Source organism: Fusarium keratoplasticum, chromosome 3 (genome assembly GCF_025433545.1).
Source record: "Fusarium keratoplasticum isolate Fu6.1 chromosome 3, whole genome shotgun sequence".
Taxonomy (NCBI): Eukaryota; Fungi; Ascomycota; class Sordariomycetes; order Hypocreales; family Nectriaceae; genus Fusarium; species Fusarium keratoplasticum.
The window spans coordinates 1,912,480-1,930,181 of NC_070531.1; the positions used below are offsets into that span (position 1 = coordinate 1,912,480).

The 17,702-nt window shown below is 52.8% G+C and overlaps 7 protein-coding genes across 7 annotated transcripts; 4 read left to right on the forward strand and 3 right to left on the reverse strand.

Moving 5' to 3' along the window:
• Positions 1-929: 929 nt before the first annotated feature.
• NCS57_00397500 (MFS domain-containing protein) lies at positions 930-2,900 on the forward strand (the record flags this gene model as incomplete). Its single annotated transcript, XM_053053952.1, has 5 exons — positions 930-1,265; positions 1,320-1,505; positions 1,557-1,608; positions 1,664-2,176; positions 2,224-2,900. The coding sequence occupies 5 exons, from the start codon at positions 930-932 to the stop codon at positions 2,898-2,900; spliced, it is 1,764 nt and encodes a 587-aa protein (XP_052916112.1).
• Positions 2,901-3,072: 172 nt separating this feature from the next.
• On the reverse strand, positions 3,073-4,101 carry NCS57_00397600 (uncharacterized protein; the record flags this gene model as incomplete). Its single annotated transcript, XM_053053953.1, has 1 exon — positions 3,073-4,101. The coding sequence occupies one exon, from the start codon at positions 4,099-4,101 to the stop codon at positions 3,073-3,075; it is 1,029 nt and encodes a 342-aa protein (XP_052916113.1).
• Positions 4,102-4,542: 441 nt separating this feature from the next.
• Positions 4,543-5,926, forward strand: NCS57_00397700 (uncharacterized protein; the record flags this gene model as incomplete). The annotated part of the gene is made up of 3 exons (XM_053053954.1): positions 4,543-4,758; positions 4,812-4,950; positions 4,998-5,926. 3 exons carry the CDS (start codon positions 4,543-4,545, stop codon positions 5,924-5,926), a joined length of 1,284 nt encoding a protein of 427 aa, XP_052916114.1.
• A 304-nt stretch (positions 5,927-6,230) lies between these two features.
• On the reverse strand, positions 6,231-9,661 carry NCS57_00397800 (uncharacterized protein; the record flags this gene model as incomplete). The annotated part of the gene is made up of 4 exons (XM_053053955.1): positions 6,231-7,670; positions 7,725-7,957; positions 8,012-9,237; positions 9,294-9,661. The coding sequence occupies 4 exons, from the start codon at positions 9,659-9,661 to the stop codon at positions 6,231-6,233; spliced, it is 3,267 nt and encodes a 1,088-aa protein (XP_052916115.1).
• Positions 9,662-13,127: 3,466 nt separating this feature from the next.
• On the reverse strand, positions 13,128-13,631 carry NCS57_00397900 (uncharacterized protein; the record flags this gene model as incomplete). The annotated part of the gene is made up of 1 exon (XM_053053956.1): positions 13,128-13,631. The coding sequence occupies one exon, from the start codon at positions 13,629-13,631 to the stop codon at positions 13,128-13,130; it is 504 nt and encodes a 167-aa protein (XP_052916116.1).
• A 248-nt stretch (positions 13,632-13,879) lies between these two features.
• Positions 13,880-14,825, forward strand: NCS57_00398000 (J domain-containing protein; the record flags this gene model as incomplete). The annotated part of the gene is made up of 2 exons (XM_053053957.1): positions 13,880-14,015; positions 14,071-14,825. The coding sequence occupies 2 exons, from the start codon at positions 13,880-13,882 to the stop codon at positions 14,823-14,825; spliced, it is 891 nt and encodes a 296-aa protein (XP_052916117.1).
• A 582-nt stretch (positions 14,826-15,407) lies between these two features.
• Positions 15,408-16,238, forward strand: NCS57_00398100 (uncharacterized protein; the record flags this gene model as incomplete). Its single annotated transcript, XM_053053958.1, has 2 exons — positions 15,408-15,534; positions 15,586-16,238. The coding sequence occupies 2 exons, from the start codon at positions 15,408-15,410 to the stop codon at positions 16,236-16,238; spliced, it is 780 nt and encodes a 259-aa protein (XP_052916118.1).
• Between the last annotated feature and the right edge of the window lie 1,464 nt (positions 16,239-17,702).

The window sequence follows — 17,702 nt, forward strand, 5'->3', positions numbered from 1 at the left end:
TGGGTACCGCACCCCCCGCGCTAGCTTTTGGCGCGAGCCTTGTGGGGCCATGGTTAGGATTTCTGGGAAATTTCGTATCCAGGAGACGAGAAGATTTGTGTGTTTCGAGATGTTGTTTGTATGTTGTTGAAGATTGGCTGTGGTGTTGTAGAGATGCAAAGGAATAGAGTCAACTCTGATGCAACATCACAAGCTAAACTTTAGATGCTAACCAAGCCCCCTTCTCCTCAAATGGCTAGCAACAACCCGAAAAAGACCATGAATAAAACATCAATGACCGCCACGACTCTCGCATGTTTTGACTCATCCCCCCTAAGCAGAAGCACACCCCCTGATTGGGCGCCACCTCGGACATCGGCCTTGTGAGGAAGTCCGCTCCAATGTTTGATGACACTTGGATCTCGTCTCGAAAAAGTTCCCCCCTTCGGGAACCAACAGGGACAAGGAAACAAGAAAAGCCGCTGGTCGTGTATGCCTCGTGGTGCTTACTGGTTGCATCTGTCGCCCGCTGTCCGGGGCTCGACGACATCCGAGCCGCAGCGGCAGCGGGAGAATAGCCATCCGCGTTATACGCACTTTGGCTGGGTAATACTCTATTATCTCCGTCCGGGGCTTTGCTATTGTCTCGAGCCTTAGCCTGGTATTGGATGGGGGGAACGGACATGTCGTAGCTTTATTGTTTGCCAGGTAGGTTAGCTTCCTTTCAGCTCTGGGTGGATGCATCATAAGCCCCCAGGTCTCAAAAAAAAGCATTCATCATGTTTATTTAACCCTTAGGGTCGCCACCTTCTTTTCTTTCAAACGACAGTGAATCACAGTCGACAAAGGAAAAGATCCATCCCAGGCCCAGCCCTTGCCTGCTTGTCAACAAACGAGTCCCCAAGAAACTTTCTCTCCAACACTCGCCTCGGGCGGTTCGACTCGCCATCATGGCCACAACCACGCCCGCCGCGGCCACGACAACTGCCGCCCTCGAAGAGAAGCGTCTCTCGTCTGACGAAAAGACCGAAGTTGGCTCCAACATCGTCGACCCCTCAGCAGACGCCAAGGAGCAGCAAGAGGGCTCTGCCGCTGGAGGCTCTGTCAACGGTGCTGGTGATGCTGGTGATGCTACCAGCGACGAGCCTGAGTACCCCTCAGCTGCCAAGCTTACCCTCATCATCGTCTCGCTCTGCCTTGCTATCTTCCTCGTCGCCCTCGACCAGACCATCATCGCTCCCGCCCTTGGCGCCATCACAGCCCAGTTCCAGAGTGTCAAGGACATTGTAGGGTTTCCTTCGTGATGCCTTACCCGCAAACATCAACTAATCTTTTCTCAGGGTTGGTATGGCTCTGCCTACCTTCTTACCACCACGGCTCTCCAGCCCATGTACGGCACCATCTACAAGTACTTCAACGTCAAGTATGCCTACCTCACTGCCGTCTTCATCTTTGAGGTCGGCAGCTTGATCTCTGCCGTCGCTCCCTCCTCCGTCACCTTTATCGTCGGTCGTGCTATTGCTGGAGTATGTCCTTGATCATTCTTACTTTGGGCATCGCATGCTGACTGTCTCTAGATTGGAACGGCTGGTCTCTTCTCCGGATCCATCGTCATCCTGTCTCTGATCAGTATGTCATCCAACCACCATGCCGTCACCGCCATGAAACCAACTGACAAACCTAGTGCCTCTCGAGAAGCGTCCTCTCGCCTTTGGTCTCGTCGGCGGTATGTGGGGTATTGCCTCCGTCGCCGGCCCTCTTCTCGGTGGTGCCTTCACCGAGCATGCTACTTGGCGATGGTGCTTCTACATTAACCTCCCTATCGGTGGCATTGCCATGGTCATTGTCTTCTTCTTCGTCCACGTCAACCGCAACTCGGCCGAATCCCGCGACATGACCTTCGCGGCCCGTGTCCGCCAGCTTGATCTTGCTGGTGCCGCCATCTTCATCCCCGCCATTGTCTGCCTTCTTCTCGCCCTCCAGTGGGGAGGTGCCGACTACCCCTGGAGCAACTCACGCATCATCGGTCTGTTCTGCGGCTTCGGTGCCATGATTGCCATCTTCATCGCTATCCAGTTCCGGCAAGGTGACCGTGGAACTCTGCCTCCTCGTCTGTTCAAGAACCGCAATACCCTGGCCGCCATGATCTTTGCCCTGTTCTTTGGTGCCGGCTTCTTCCCCCTGATCTACTACCTCTGTACGTATCACATCTCACTATCGATTCCTCAGCTAACACGTCCACAGCCCTCTACTTCCAGGCTATCCAGGGTGTCAGTGCCGTCCAGGCTGGTATCAAGATTCTCCCTCTCCTCCTGTCCACCGTCCTTTGCTCCATCGTCTCCGGAGGCGTCATCACCGCTGTCGGCTACTACAACTTTGTCATCATCCCCTGCATGGTCCTCTTCACTGTCGGCAGTGGCATGCTTACCACCCTCGACGTCGACTCCCCGCTGAAGGAGTGGTTCGGCTACCAGGTCATCGCCGGTCTTGGCATCGGCGCCGGCTTCCAGATCGGCGTCCTCATCGTCCAGACTGTTCTACCACAGGAATGGGTTCCTGTTGGTACTGCCTGCGTACAATTTTTTCAAGCTTTCGGCGGGGCCTTATTCATTGCTGTCGCTCAAACTGTGTTCCAGAACGGCCTTATTGACACTATTAAGGCCGATAATATCGGTATCGATCCCACGATCTTCATCAACAGTGGTGCTTCGGAGATCAAGGAGGTTCTGACTAAAATGCACCGCCTGGACGCTTTCGACACTGTTCTCGAGGCGTACATGAAGGGTCTCCGAGATACCTTTTACATCTCCCTTGCTTGCTCCGCCTGTGCCTTGATAGCTTGCCTGTTCTTCCAGTGGAAGTCTGTCAAGCAGGGCCCTGATGGCCAGAAGAAGAAGGCCGAGCCTGCTGTGCCCGTCTAAGCAGGTTTTGCGGCGTCTTGTTTTGGAAAATCGGCGTTGATATGTTGATTGGTTGATATAGAGGATACCCGGACATCTCTCCACCCTTGGGCGCATTTCTGGTGTAATAATGAGTACCTAATTGGAATATCAGGTTAATTAGACGAGCCTCTTTGGATAAATAAAGCTGTCTTTACTGCGTGTCGTCTGGTGGTTTATCCCATGAAACTCGTGCCGTTCTGGCTCTGGTCCTCACTCCGACGTGGGCCCCCACAAAATTGAGGACCCAGTCTTTGACCTGCTTTGTCTTGGCCAGCTGCGGATGTACTTGACCCCGTTTAGCCAGATCGCGAGTTGTGTAGAGTCCAGAGCCTTCCCTTCTCCATAAGAGAGTCACCTTGGTCATGCCCTTGCGAAGGCTCTGACCGTACACTTTGCCCCTGAAAACGTGAAGGGCGACATTCTGCATCAATACCACGTCCTGTCGTCGCAGACTGCTAATCTCCGCCGTGGCCGCGTTCTCACGATCGAGCCAGAATGTCACGGCAAGTCCGGATTTTGTGTCGTCGCCGACGAGAATTTCAACCAGAGAGAGGGTTCGGCCCCAGCGAGTTGTGACGCTCCGGGGTTGTGCGATGGATATGATGCCCACTATCAGATTTAGGGTGATGGTTTGAGGGTTGAGAGCCAGGATCCTTGGGGCGGGTGGGACATCTTCTAGGTCTGAGAGATGAGAAGGGACAGGCGCTATTATCGTGGGCTTCCCTGTAGAAGACACAGTCATGAAAGAGGTTTCCTCTAGAGACGTTTCTTCGAAGCTGTCAAGATGTGATGAAGGAATCGAGTTGTGCACAGCCAAAGAATGATCGTAGAATTGTGACAAAACATCTTCCGGATCGGTGCCACCAAAGGATTCTGCCACTCCGTTGAAAGACACATCAGTCGTGGTGAAGAAACCAGACTGGCTTGCCAGCACATGCTCGCCGATACTGATATCGTGCCTCTGACTCAAACCCGTATGCAGCGGTTGTCTCGTCAGAGGTAGAGAGCGCCAGGCAACCTGCGATGTTGATGATGGCGTGACTCGTCGCTGTGTTTGTCTACGGGGGATGAGCCCCAGGAACTCGGAAAATACATCGTCGAGGTCGTTTATCGTGCAAGACTCTACATTTAGAGATGATGCGGGAGGTGCTCCGGCAAAGAGAAGCAGTCGAGGGGCCATGGTGAGAAGCGTGATTGTTGATCTCTGCAGGTCACTGCGAGTCACGCCTTTTGGGGGTGCAAGAACACCATATGACACATGTCAAGACTCTGAATCATCCATAAAAGGGTCTGAAAGATGTTGCTGCCTTGTAGTATATGCCTTGAAGTGGATTCTGGGGTTAGATAGTTACTGTATCCGTAGATGGAAGTAGATTCACGACTATGCAAGATCGGCAGGCGCGTCCCGGGCGCAGCTGCCGAGGCATCCCCCACATTCTCCGCCGCCCCACATCAACCCGCTTGCCGAGGCCATCTCCAACCTCGCCTTAACACGACGACCCCAACCTGTTCCTGTTTGAGACCAAGACATGGTTTATTATATCCTTCCATAGTCACTCAATTTTCTAGATTGAAATTCAATCTTGTTTTGCGCCTGCTGCTGAACTTGTCTTCGTCAGACTTGCCAATTGTAGAGTCAAGCATCATGTCTTCCTTATTCGACATCAAGGAGCACACTATCGAAGCCTCCTACATACGAGAATACGCCCGCGCAACTTCTCACTCTCAAGATGAGAAGCTATTGTTGCACGTAAAGCAGTACATCCCCAAGGACAACCCAAGCCCTCAAAAGGGCGACGTGACTCTCATTGGCGGACATGCCAATGGCTTTCCCAAGGTGAGTCTATGCCATGCACTCATCACAAGACTTGAGCTAAGTGAGCTGCCTAGGAACTATATGAGCCCCTATGGGAAGAACTCTATAATGAAGCCAAGAGCCGGAACCTGCGGATTCGCAGCATATGGATAGCTGATGCAGCCTGGCAAGGCCAGAGCGGCCTTATCAACAAAGATGCCCTCGGCAATGACCGTAAGACCTCTTCCTCCCTCTCTGGCTCTTATGCTCATATCTACCAGCAAGCTGGCTCGACTATGCTCGTGATATCCTCCAGATGATAAACACATTCCGCCCTCCTCCCCCAATCATGGCAGTAGGCCACTCCTTCGGTGCCAACGCCCTCACAAATGTTGCCCTCCTCCATCCCCGTCTCCTTACTTCTCTTGTGCTGCTGGACCCCGTCATATCGCACTTTGCATCTACACCTGTGGTAAAGGGTTTCGGTCCAGCAGCCATCAGCACTTACCGCCGTGAAGTATGGCCCTCTCGAGCCGAGGCCGCGGCGTCCTTCAGCCGCAGCCCCTTCTACCAGGCCTGGGATCCTCGTGTCCTCGAACGCTGGCTGGACTATGGTATCAGGAACGTCCCCGGCGAGGAGTCCGTTACCTTGGCAACTACCAAGCACCAAGAAGTCTTTACCTTTCTCCGACCTAGCTGGGAAGCATACGACGCCCAGGGCAAGCAACTCATCAACCCAGATCTCACGCCAGATCTAGACCCCAATCTTAACGAGCGGTGGCCCACGTATCCCGTCTACCGCCCCGAGGGCCCCAACACCCTCGCTCGCCTCCCGCACGTCCGACCAAGTGTTCTCTACGTCTTTGGCGGCAACAGTGACCTCTCTCCACAAGAACTCCAGGGCGAAAAGATGAAGCTCACAGGCTCTGGCGTTGGTGGCAGCGGCGGCGAGGCCAGGGGCCGTGTCAAGAAAGTCGTCGGTGAACAGTACGGCCACCTGATTCCTATGGAGAACCCTCGCTTCTGTGCGAGTGCCGCGGCCGAGTGGATCAAGGCCGAGGTTGACAGATGGTGGGTGGATGAGCGCAAGTATCACGAGTGGACACTCAAGTCAACCGAGGAGAAGACGACCATCTCGGATGAGTTTAAAAAGTATGTTGGCAAACCAGGTGGCCGCCGGACCAAGGACCAAGCAAAGGCAAAGATATAGTACTCATCACACCCGAAACTTGTACGAATAGACAGCCATCACAAGTCATCCAGCGAGCAATGCCCATATATCTATACTCATACATTCGCGCTACCGAAACAACTCATCTGCTATAACCAACTACCTGATCAATTTTCAACTAGACTGTATAAAAGCAATAGAGGGATAATCAATTCCAGAAAGAAACTCCAACAATTCCGCTGTCCGCTTGCCCGTTAAACATATCAAGAAACGCACAGGGGCATCCCATCAAAATCCGACTTCCTTATCCATCGTTGCTTCCAACACCACCAGGGCATGCACTTTAGATGTAGTACATGGAGTCCTTCAAGGCCTCGTGAACCTGCTTGCTGCCACCGACGCTCGACCCAGCGCCTCCAGTAACGACGCTGTCGGTATCGCTAACATCCACCAGCTCAGGTCGGTAGGCTCTGGCTCGGGTGCAGACAATGTCTGCGTAGTAGGCCGGGGGGCAAATGCTGACCGCCTTGGTAGCTCTGCCGTAGAGGTAGCAGAGCTCGTGGGTGAACTTCTCAAGCTCGTTGGCCGCCTCGCCCTTGTGCTTGGTACGGAAGATCTCGTCCAGCAGCACCGTGTAGTGAGCCGGCCGGGCCGTGCCCTTGAGGCTGGTGTGCGCCGTCAGGAAGAAGTCCCAATACCGAGCCTGTGTGACGCCGCGGTCGACAACGGTGCCGTTTTGAATGTTGCGGTCCTTTGGCAGGTTGCTTTCGGTCGTGGGATAAAATCGCGTCTGATGACGCTTGACAGAGACGACAATGGTCAGCTTGGGCTGTTGGTTCTTGGGGTACATAGAGTTGCACGCAATGCGCATCCGTGGCAGCTCCTTTTGAAGGACCTGGGCGAACTGGCCCTCCGAGACACCATCACGGAAGATGACAATGTTCTCTGGCAGTTGGTTCCTGTTGTGCTTCTTCCAGAGCTCAAGTCGTGACTTGAAGGCCTCAGTCAAAACCTCGTCCAGCATCTCCTGCTTGGAACTTTGCTCCCAAGAGATGGCCGGCCACTGCCCCATGTCTCTGTCGATGGTGGCCACCAAACCCACCAGACTGGGTAAGTCGTCGCTAGCACCAGTAGGTAGGTTTGTCGGGTGTGTGACGTCGTAACCAACCACCATGGTCTTGCCCTCCTTGATGATGCCAAACTCGTTGCGCAGCTTGTGGTTGACACCACCAGCCTTGAGGTTCCATTTCAGGGCAACATTAGCATAGTAAACGGGATTAGCGTTTATAAGCTTGGGGCCCTGGACGCAGCTGGTGTGGATTCCATAGGTAACATCACCCAGCAACTTGACGGCTGAGTACATGGCAGTATCGGTAGAACCGAGAGCAACAAGGATGAACTCAATGTTCTGACCCTTGGCCCACTTGAAGAACTCATTGCCACTGCCCCTCTCAAAGCCTGCGGCTGTGATGACCAGAGTTGGAGCTGGTATCGGTTTGTTGGCAATCCTGATATCCATGGTATTCATGAACGCGGCAAACTCCTCTGCCTTGCTAATAGGAACGACGTAGTGATCTGCGGTTGGTGCAAGGTTGACAAAAGCCCATCGTTGGATTGGCTTGCCGGACTTGTAGACCTTGATGTTCTTCATGTTCCACGAAGCTCCAAGAGGTCGGACCTCGGTCTCCTTTCTCTTCGCGTCGAGGTAGGCAACAGCAGGTGCAGGGAGTACACGTCCTTGAACTGTGAGTAGAGTCTTGTCGACGACGATGCCGAATTTTTCCTAACAAGGTCAGCTCATCTGCTCCTCGAGACAATGGCAGGCGGGAAAACATACCAGCACTTCACCATCGAGACCCAGAGTCTCGCGTCCCTCCCGAGTGATAGACAAGGCGTTGGCATAAGGGCTTCGGCAGGCAAAGTTGACCATCTCGGTCGACTCTCGACTGTTGAGCTTAGCCTTGACTGATTGTCCAGGCTGAATCTCGACAAACTCGGCGGGAACGAAAGTTGGCTTGGACGCAGTTCCGAGGTTGAGAAGGGGGTAATTTTGAGGCTGGAAGTTGTACTCTAGAAGAATTGTCAGCTTAAACCTTGTGGAAAATAGTCATAACAGTGACGTACTTGAACGGTAGTAGTCGAAAACCGTGACGTAGCTATTGTCCAGGTAAAAGCTCACGTTCTTGGGTCCAGGATACTCCCAATCACCGTCAATGCGAGGAGCGTTGGGCCCTGAGAAGCTTCTCGCATTTGAGGCCTTGACGATCCCAAATATGGCCTTGGTTCTCCTGACTGTTTTCCCGTCCGAGACTTTCATAGTGACCCAGACACGTGCCTTGGGGAGGAACTTGCTGATCAGGTTGACGTTTTTCTTGGCCATCCCATCGGATCTAGGGGCCGCATACACATTGAGATTGCGAAAGATCTGGTCGCATTTGCCAGCCACCTTGAAGATTCCATGCGTGACGTTGGCATTGAGGAGAAGACGGCCTGTTCCAAGACGCACAGACTGGAAGAATCCACGGGCAGCAATCAAAGACCGGCCGAGATCAGTTGTGATGCCACCGTCCTTGAAGGAGAAGAAACGCGATCTCCCGACCGCGCTGGTGTCATTGATATTGGATCGGGGACCGTACCCAAAGATGACGTTGAGGCAATCGACAACATCGGGAAACTTGGGGAAGTCGAGGGCGATGGCAGCGTCTTGGTCGTCACCAGGAGCACCAAGTCTCCTAGCAGAGGTGCCGCCAGTGGTCGAATTGAGGTACTCGAACAGGTCGTTCATGCGTATTTCGTTGGGTCCATGGATCTCAATTTCAAAGACGTCCATCTTGTCAGCGCCTTCTGCCGTGGCCACGCTGGCACGCAGAGTGTTGTCATTCTCCAGGCCGAGCTTCTGTAGGGAAACCAGCTGCGACTTGAACTCGGTTGCGATGACTAGGGACTTGTCGTTCTTTGTGAGTTGCTTCAGAACCTCGCAAATGACCAAGTGTAGTTTCCGGCCTTTGACGTCCCGAGGCTTGGGCTGCTTAGGCTGCTTTCCTTTGCCCTTGGACTTGGCAGCGCCCTCTTCCTCGGCGATAATCTCCTTGACCGTAATAGTGTACTTGTAAAGGACGGGGAACTTTGTCTTGATGCCATAGTAATTGGCCCAGAGGGTGACTGGATTGCCTCTGGTACCAAATGCAGGCCGAGCAGGGAACTTGTCCTCCTCCTGAGATTTCTTGGCTCCGAGCTCGAGCTTGCCCATCTTTGAGACGAGCTGTTGAGTAGAGGATGCTTGCTGTTGGACCGTCTCATTCTCAAGCTTCGTTGTGGCGGGATCAGGCTGCGGAATAGCTCCACCCATGCTAGACCAGTCAGTATCAACACGCAAGAGGTTCATCAGGAGTCAGGGAGAACATACGTGAAGATGAGCGGTTGATCGCCAAATCCTCCTCCTCCTCGGCCGCCACCACGACCACCTCGCCCTCCTCCTCGACCACGGTCAAACCCTCCGCGGCCACCTCTAAAATCGCCTCGTCCCCGAGAGTCGCCTCGTCCCCGAGAGTCGCCTCGTCCCCTAGAGTCGCCACGTCCTCTAAAGTCGCCGCGCCCTCTAGAATCTCCTCGTCCTCCACCTCGGAAGCCGCCGAAGTCTCCACCACCGCGTCCTCCGTCTCCGCGACCTCGGCCGCCTCGAAAGCCGCCATCGCCTCGACCACCGCCGTCACCTCGGCCGCGACCACCACGTCCTCGGCCCCCACGGCCACCTCTATCACCTCTGTCTGCCATGTCGGACACAAGGGTACGGGCTCAGAGTATGAGTTGGGGTATGAGTCAAGAGAGAGAAGGTGGGCAAGAGAGTGAGTGACTGATGGGTGTTGTTGGGTGTTGTAGGCAATACCACTTAAGAATGAAGATAGGTGATTGCTGATGTTGAGTGTTCAACGGGGTCTCTGAGTGAACGTGTGTAGATGTGTTTTCGGAAGAGTAATAGAGAGAGAGGAAGATGCGGGAGAAGGCAGAAGGAGGTTTTATTTTGAGAGGGAGCAAATGCTTGCGGTTGACAAGACCGTGAATCACTGTTACGGCAGTGACATAGCAGCAACCTGCATCAGCTGGCCGCCAGTTGCAAACTCTTTGATCGCCTGCGATTGGTCGCTTCAAGCGAAGAAAGAAAACTCTTTCCAGCGCCAAATACGAGATTGGGATCAAGAAGAAGGCGGCACTTGAAGAATTGATCCCCGGGGCAGGGAGGACCTGCGAGGTTGGAGGTTATGTTTAAGAGACAGGCGGGAGCTATCGCGGGGGCTAGCGATCCTAGCGACCTGGTAGAGCAAGCCAAGATGAACCAGGCTAGAGGAACGAATTGCAGGAGCTTGTGGCTTTCACGGTCGTACAAAGGAATAGATGATTAAAACAGGAAATGCAGCAGTTGAGACGCACTTGGCGGTTTCGCCAAAGAAATAGCCAATGTCGCTGCGTAAAGCTCAGAATGGTCGGCCTCCTGCAGATTTGTGACGCCTACCTCCAGCCATGGATCATGAGAGGCTTGCATGGTTGGGCTAACCAGGCATTCTGACGACAGTGGCCATCATTGATCGCCGGCTACCCTGGACTGCCACGATGGACACATGGAAGGTATCTCATTATGCAGACTCTCTTATCTTGTGCGGGTTCCTTGCATGTGATACTTGACTCAAATATTACTTCGCCTTCATCACGCAGGAACTCATCGCTTTGAGCACACGTTCATCTCTTGTTCGTCTGCATGTTTGCTTCTTTCTAATGGTTGCCCTCTTTACACCGCCCAGCCGGCCACGAAACCTGGCCCAATGGATACCCAGCCGCACCGTAAAAAGCAAAGAGAGACGCCACGGACCTTTATCATTGCTGTCTCCTGCAAGGCTAGGTCATGGGCTCGGTAAAGCGGCCAGGGATACCAAACACCTCTTGAACGGCCCGTGATCGGAAAGACCCTGTTCTCCATACCTAGGTAGATATGGGTCCATGGGAATCAAGTTGGACCAGAAAACTGAGAAGATACAAACAAAGCAGCAGAGTATATATCGTACAATAGCTTCAACTACATCAAAACCCTTCTCCCCAAAACTCGTGCAAAAATTCAACATCACCCGTAGCCAAGACTCCCCCGTTACCCTACATTTCTGCCCTCATCCACCCACTTCAAGCCCATTGATTGACTGCCTCCAGGATGTAAGCGACCTCAACCTGCGGGGCTTGAACAACCAAGCGTCCATACGACACATGGCAAGCGTTTGAGCACTTGCAGGCCTTTTACATGTAGCCTCGCACAAGGGGTCTTCCCTCTCGTCCTGGCCCCACAGCCCTGTGTTTGCGAGGACCCTGCTGTATGTGCTCGGAGCAACTTACACTTGGACCTCTTGCGTGCGACGGGACTCTCTGGGTATACCAGACCTGCCCTGATAGCCCAGGGGATGCCATTGATGTCAAGAAAACTGGTTCTGAGCTCTATAGTACCGTCTAGCTTCGTCCATCGGGAGCAGGATTCGGTGGATTCTTAATGTTGTAACCCTCATCACGACTTGAGCAATGCTCGGCTTCCCGCATGCATCGAGTCAAGGGGTGCTTCAGAACGACCCTCTGACAGGTAAGCGGAAATCGAAACTTCACAGACTACGGATCTTTGCCAACTTACTCCTCTCACTCTCAGACTCCATGTATCTTGCCCACAAGTCTACTGCGCACTACGAGATCATGCACTTCTTCATCCAAGAGCTACAAGAATAGTTGTCCCGATGCATATACACCACCCTTCAAACATTTATTCCCAGACAACATCAACTACCCTGTCACAAATCCGCTTGCTGGATCCCTAACGACACATCGATCGAACCACTAGCTCTCAATAAACAATAATCGGCTTGAACCCAAACCCATTACAAAACTACCATGTGCACCGGCCAGCGAGGTTTCTATATCTGCCCCTGCAAGAATCTGTCATGCCCCAGGAGAGGAGTCGTGCCGCACAGAAACATCATCTACGGGCACGTGGCAAAGATCGAGATAGACACGATTGCCTGGGACATATGCGAGTGGTGGATCGCCAACGGACCCCCTGAGCAGGTTCTCAACCGGTACCTGAAGCCGAGCTGTGTTTACTTTGCGTGGCACACTCTCATGATCAACACACCAATATGTGAAGAGTGTGAGGTTACTTGTGCGGAGAGCAACAGAGGTGGTGGAGGTGGTGAAAGGAAGAACTGAATTATCTGGTGTTGTTCACAGCAAACAAAAAAGGGATAGAATGGGTTTAGATTGATTCCCGGCTCTTTGACACTGATGTTCAGAGCCCAGAGACAATAACATCGTTTCACCAAACGCTGAACACTGTTCCGATTGCATTGATACACCGACTATAAAAAGCCGGGATGATGTTTCTGCCTTCACACACTTTGGTCATCTCCAACTGCCTTTCACATCAACCACTCACTTGACACTCACACAGCAACACAACTCTACTCGGCCCCGACAACATGTGCAACGGCAGAAACGTCACTATTATGTGTCCTTGCAGGAACGTAAACTGCTGTTCCAAAAATCCCTACGTGGAAGGGGGAGGAAATGGTCATCTGATAGAGATACTCACCTACATTGAGCCTTGCAAGGCACGCGAGAACAAGCCCCAGCGTCCTGGTACTTATCCGCGCTGCATCAGATGGTCCGACCAAACACACTGGTACGAAGAGATCTGTGAGGCCTGCTACGGAAACGGCTGCCCTGAATTCAAAAAGAAGGGGGAGAAGAAGAACTAGAACAAGACGGATATGAGCCAATCCACGCCCTAAAATGGTTGTTCAGGAGAATCAATGTCACCTATAAGGAACCGCCTCTAGTAGCTTAAACCCAACATTATTCGTTTCGAGCTGATCATATTTTTCTCTCCGTGAGTGACTCCGGTTGTGCTTGAAGGTCCAGTGGGATGACAGAGCACAAGATCTCGCCAGGGGACAATGTGTGACTGCCGCAAGGGGAGGGACAACAAGGTCAAGAGACAAGACAGGCCTTCTGACATTGATACCAGGACAAGAGAACACATAGCATGATGGGTGATCCATCTTAAATTGTCAAGTTACATGTTCTCCTGGATAGAACATTGCCCCAATAACTCAACCTGAAAAACCCTCACATGCCATTATTTAACATGGCTATAACCAACAACGCCAACTTCCCCACACCTATATTCTGATGCTTCATTTGATTGATATCCAAAATGTTATGACTTGACATGCCCAGCCGTTGCGACCTGCAGGATCTCGTCCTCCAGCCCTGAAACGAGGTGCACCTCTATTCCAGCATCCTGAAGCGTCTTGCGGCCCGTGTTCTCTCCAACAAAAGTCTCGGGCTCTTGAACCCCCACATACACCTTGGTGATCCATTGCTTCTGGCGCAGGACCCTCTCGACGCAGGGGAGCTTGCCGCTCAGGCGCTTGAAGCAAGGCTCGACCGTGGTGTAGAGTGCATGTGGGGTGTTGAATACTTCGGAGAGCTTCTCCTCCGTCGTACCGTGCTGCTCAGCTAGCTTTAACAGACAGCACTCTTCAGCGTGGGTGTTTCCGGGAAGTTCTAGTGTGTATCCCTCAGCGATGATGGTGTTGTCGTCGAGTCGCACAATGAGAGCGCCCACACGGAAGTTTGTGGGTTTTGGAGGAGAGTTATTAGCCTGGCCAAGCGCACGCTGCATGAAGGCCTTGTGATCTCCAGGCTCTATTGTTGCCATTTTTAAAATATGTAGAGCCTGGGCTGAGTAATTGAAACGATTGAAACAAGAAGATGAGGAAGAATGTTGAAGCTGTTCGCAGCTCCCACTTTGGTGGACGGTGCTTGTAAGCTCCGATGACCGCATGCACTTTAACCAGCCCCACAATTTTTCTCGGAGCGCGTTGAGTCGCGTCTCTCCATGAGCCCCGACATCTTCGAAACTCAGCTTTACCATCTCATCATCAAACAGCACCAACATCAGCAAAAATGTCGGACTTCGAAGACGTATTGGACAGCGAGCCTCCCACCATCGACCCCTATGAGGTCTTGGGTGTGGAACGGACAGCAAATCCTGACCAGATCAAGGGCGCATACCGGAAGGCCGCCCTTAAGAACCATCCAGGTTGGTCCAGCTCCCATTTGTTGTACGGGAGGACAGACACTAACATCATTCAAAGACAAGGTCCCTCAGGATCAAAAGGAGCAAGCACACGAGAAGTTCCAGTCCATCGCCTTTGCCTACGCCGTTCTCTCTGATCCCGCCCGACGAAAGCGCTACGACACGACCGGTTCCACAGCCGAATCGATTGTGGACTCTGAGGGCTTCAACTGGAGCGATTACTATCGAGAACAATACAAGGAGGCGGTCTCTGGCGATGCTATCGAGAAGTTTGCCAAGAAGTACAAGGGATCCGACGAGGAGAAGGACGATGTGCTTATCGCATACGAGCAATGCGAGGGCGACATGGACGAGCTGTACGAGAGGGTCATCCTGAGCGATGTGCTGGAGGACGACGAACGGTTTCGCAAGATCATCGATGAGGCGATCGAGAGCGAGGACGTGCCTAGCTTCCCCGCCTACACCAAGGAAACCAAGAAGAAGCGGGCCACACGAGTCAAGAAGGCTCGAGCGGAAGCTGCAGAGGCCGAGGATTATGCCAAAGAGCTCGGTGTACACGATAAGCTGTTTGGCGAAAAGAAGGGAAAGAAGAAGAAGGGCAAGGGAAGTTCTGAGGATGATCTCGCGGCACTGATCCAAAAGCGCCAGCAGGACCGCTCAGAAAGCTTCCTCGACCATCTCGCTGAGAAGTATGGTGCCAAGGAAAGCAAGGCCAAAAAGGGCAAGAAGAGGGTGATAGAGGAAGAACCCTCTGAGGAGGCTTTCCAGGCAGCCGCTTCCAGGCTGCGGAGCTCCAAGAAGTCAAGACGGTGAAGATAGAGCAAGATGCTGGGCTTGGAATGGAGTTGGGTCTATGACGTGATATGGAGTTTGGAGTATGAAGGCGACTTTCTTTGTATGAATGCTATAATACTAGCCTGGAATATTGCAAGCAAGCAAATAATTCATGATGGTTTCTCTGAATATCACAACCTTGAATGCAGCTCTAATGACATGAATATCTGCTTCATGACAAGCTGTTGACACTATGGGCCGGAGTATATTGAGCAAACAAGTCAAACCAACCCGAATTTCATATAGAAACAGAATACAATTGATCAAGAACACCAACACCTGAGCCTACAGACTTGATTGCATCATTTAATTCTTCCTCTTATAGGGTGAGGAAAACAAGAAATCACCGTCAGTGTTGTTAGTGACAAGGTACCCAGCCCCAGGCTGGCGGGGTTGTTTAGCACCTTCTGCCTGCAAAAGTTTCACTTCACCCTTCCACAACCTCGATTGTCGTGTGACGTCTTTGCCCTTGAGCAGACATCAACCTGACAGCATCCATGAATTGACGATGCGCAAGGATGAATAATTTGTCGCTCGAGAGAACTCTGCCGTCATGATGCCATGAGCGACCCGGCCAAGCCCCCAATTTACCCCCGGTACTGTTTCCATCTGGCGCCAACCGTGAATACCTGGTGCCTCTTCCGAGTAGCCGATGTTCACGGCCTTGACCAGCACGAAGGCTTCGAAGGTGAGTTACTTGAGAGAGTTGTCATAGAAATGGTCACTGACGGCTAGCAAGGTGAAAACTTTTACTTCTACGGGAATTTGCCAATAAAATGGGTGCGCATTGTTGGGGTGGTTGTCGCCATCGATGACTATGCAGGGCGACGCGCCTACACTATAGACGACAGTAGTGGCGCCTGTATTGAGTGCACAATCCCCATGTCGGCTTCTCAGGAAGGGATCGATAGTGCGGCGACGGCGACAGACGCTGCCTCGAAGGTGGATGCAAATCCACTCGCGGCTGCTGCCCTCTTGGCCAATATCAATGTTGGAAGCGTCGTTGATGTCAAGGGGGGGATATCCACCTTCCGGGAAGAGCGACAGCTCAATATCGAGAAGATGGTCCCTCTACGAGGCACAGCACAGGAGGTCGCGCTCTGGGAAAAGAGGATCAAGTTCCAGTCTGAGGTGCTGGCGAAGCCTTGGGTCCTGCGGAATAGAGACATCCGCAGATGTCGCAAGGAGGCTGAACGAAGCGAAGAGGAGGCAGAGAGGAAACGCAAACGGCTCAAGGCGATGATAGAGCCAAAGGTGGCCAAGCAGCCGACCAGATCAGCGGACCAAGACCAACGCAGCGAGAGTCAAGAGCCAAGCAAGGCCAAGCGTCTGGAACTGCGACAGATTCTTGAGCACGGCGAAAGAGGCAAATATGATGCGCTGGGACTATGAGATAAAGCAGGTTGAGAATGTGAACAAGGGGCTTGTTTTGCTTAGCGGGCGTTCCTGGATAGGTCTGGACTGAGAGACACAGCAAAGACGATTGTTCAGCAATGATTGGCAGACACAAGGCCATTATGCCCTGTTCCGGAATGCGATTTTGACTTTGAACGTGATTGAGCAGCGTGGCAGCCCTGCGGAGGATTTCCATAGGCTCGGGACTTGGGAAGACACATGGACAGCCTCTGGCAATCGCGGTAAATTGTCTCACCTTCTAACAACTCCCTCTAGTGAATGTCACCTCGAGTCAAGTGGTTGGCTAATAGTTCAAGACAGGCTGCACGGGAGAGTGCCTCAAGACGGCAGACAGACTGACAACTCATCCACCTGACTTGATGTGATGGATGGCGAGGCGTCGTCATCAGCATCAGCAAATCGATAGTGTGTCTGGACCAAAGACACTATCCAATTTTTTCCTACGGGGGACCTTCGCCGCGAGTGGACTGGTGTGAGAAGCAACTGCGGCTGAAAACCCTCCGGAAATTCACATCCCCAAAGGAGACCCTGATTACTTCCGACAGCCGCGATGGCGCGTATCAGCTTCACTGTGAGGCGTCCAGTGAGACGCCGTAACGGTTCTGCGCGTTGATGATGGAAATTTGGAGGCGCTCTTAAACCCCATATTCCCCTGGGCTGAGCGTCGGCGCCGGCTGTGGCGAGCACAACCGCAACGCGACGCAGCCCAACGGCCATGCCCCTATTGAGGGAGGGCGGTTTGCACAGAATCGATAGTCCCTGAAGCTAGCGCGTGAGCGGCTGCTCTGTGGGACGGCCCTACTGCAGGCACACGCGAAGCCACGGGCACGTCCTCGTCGATATCGGCTTTGGATTGGACGCCCACTTCCCTGGAAATGGTGCTTCTCCACACCATCCATCACCAACACTCACTCAGGCAGAGTTCGAGACTTTGGACATGCGCCCGGGACACTTGATCTGGAATGCGCGAGCGACCTTGATCGAGGCTGGAGCTCATTGACAGAGAGAGCAGCTCCTTCCGGATCTTGACGGAAATTCAAAGTGTCTCCTGCCTCGAGCACATGAACAAGTGCGCGAAATATTGAGGTTAACAATCCATGAAATGGAACCCAAACCCTTCACTGTGCCTCATTCACGCCTCTTCCTTCGAATTCCAGCCAATCCCACTCATTCTCCATCCTAAAATCCAATTTCTCGATTCAGTGTTATCCTTGTGCGCCATCTTACCGGTACCTGAACCGCCCTACGCCTCCATTAACGACTCCAAGTCACTATCTTAGCGAGCATTGCTTTTCTCGGTCGATTCTAGCCTTGGTCTAGCCTCTAGGTAAGCCACGCCAACACATGTTGGTTCATTTCTTCCCGATGGATGCAAGAGTCTAGCCCCCTCTGCCGGGGGGCCACCAGACTAGCGATTTACGCATTCGATGGTATCTCAGC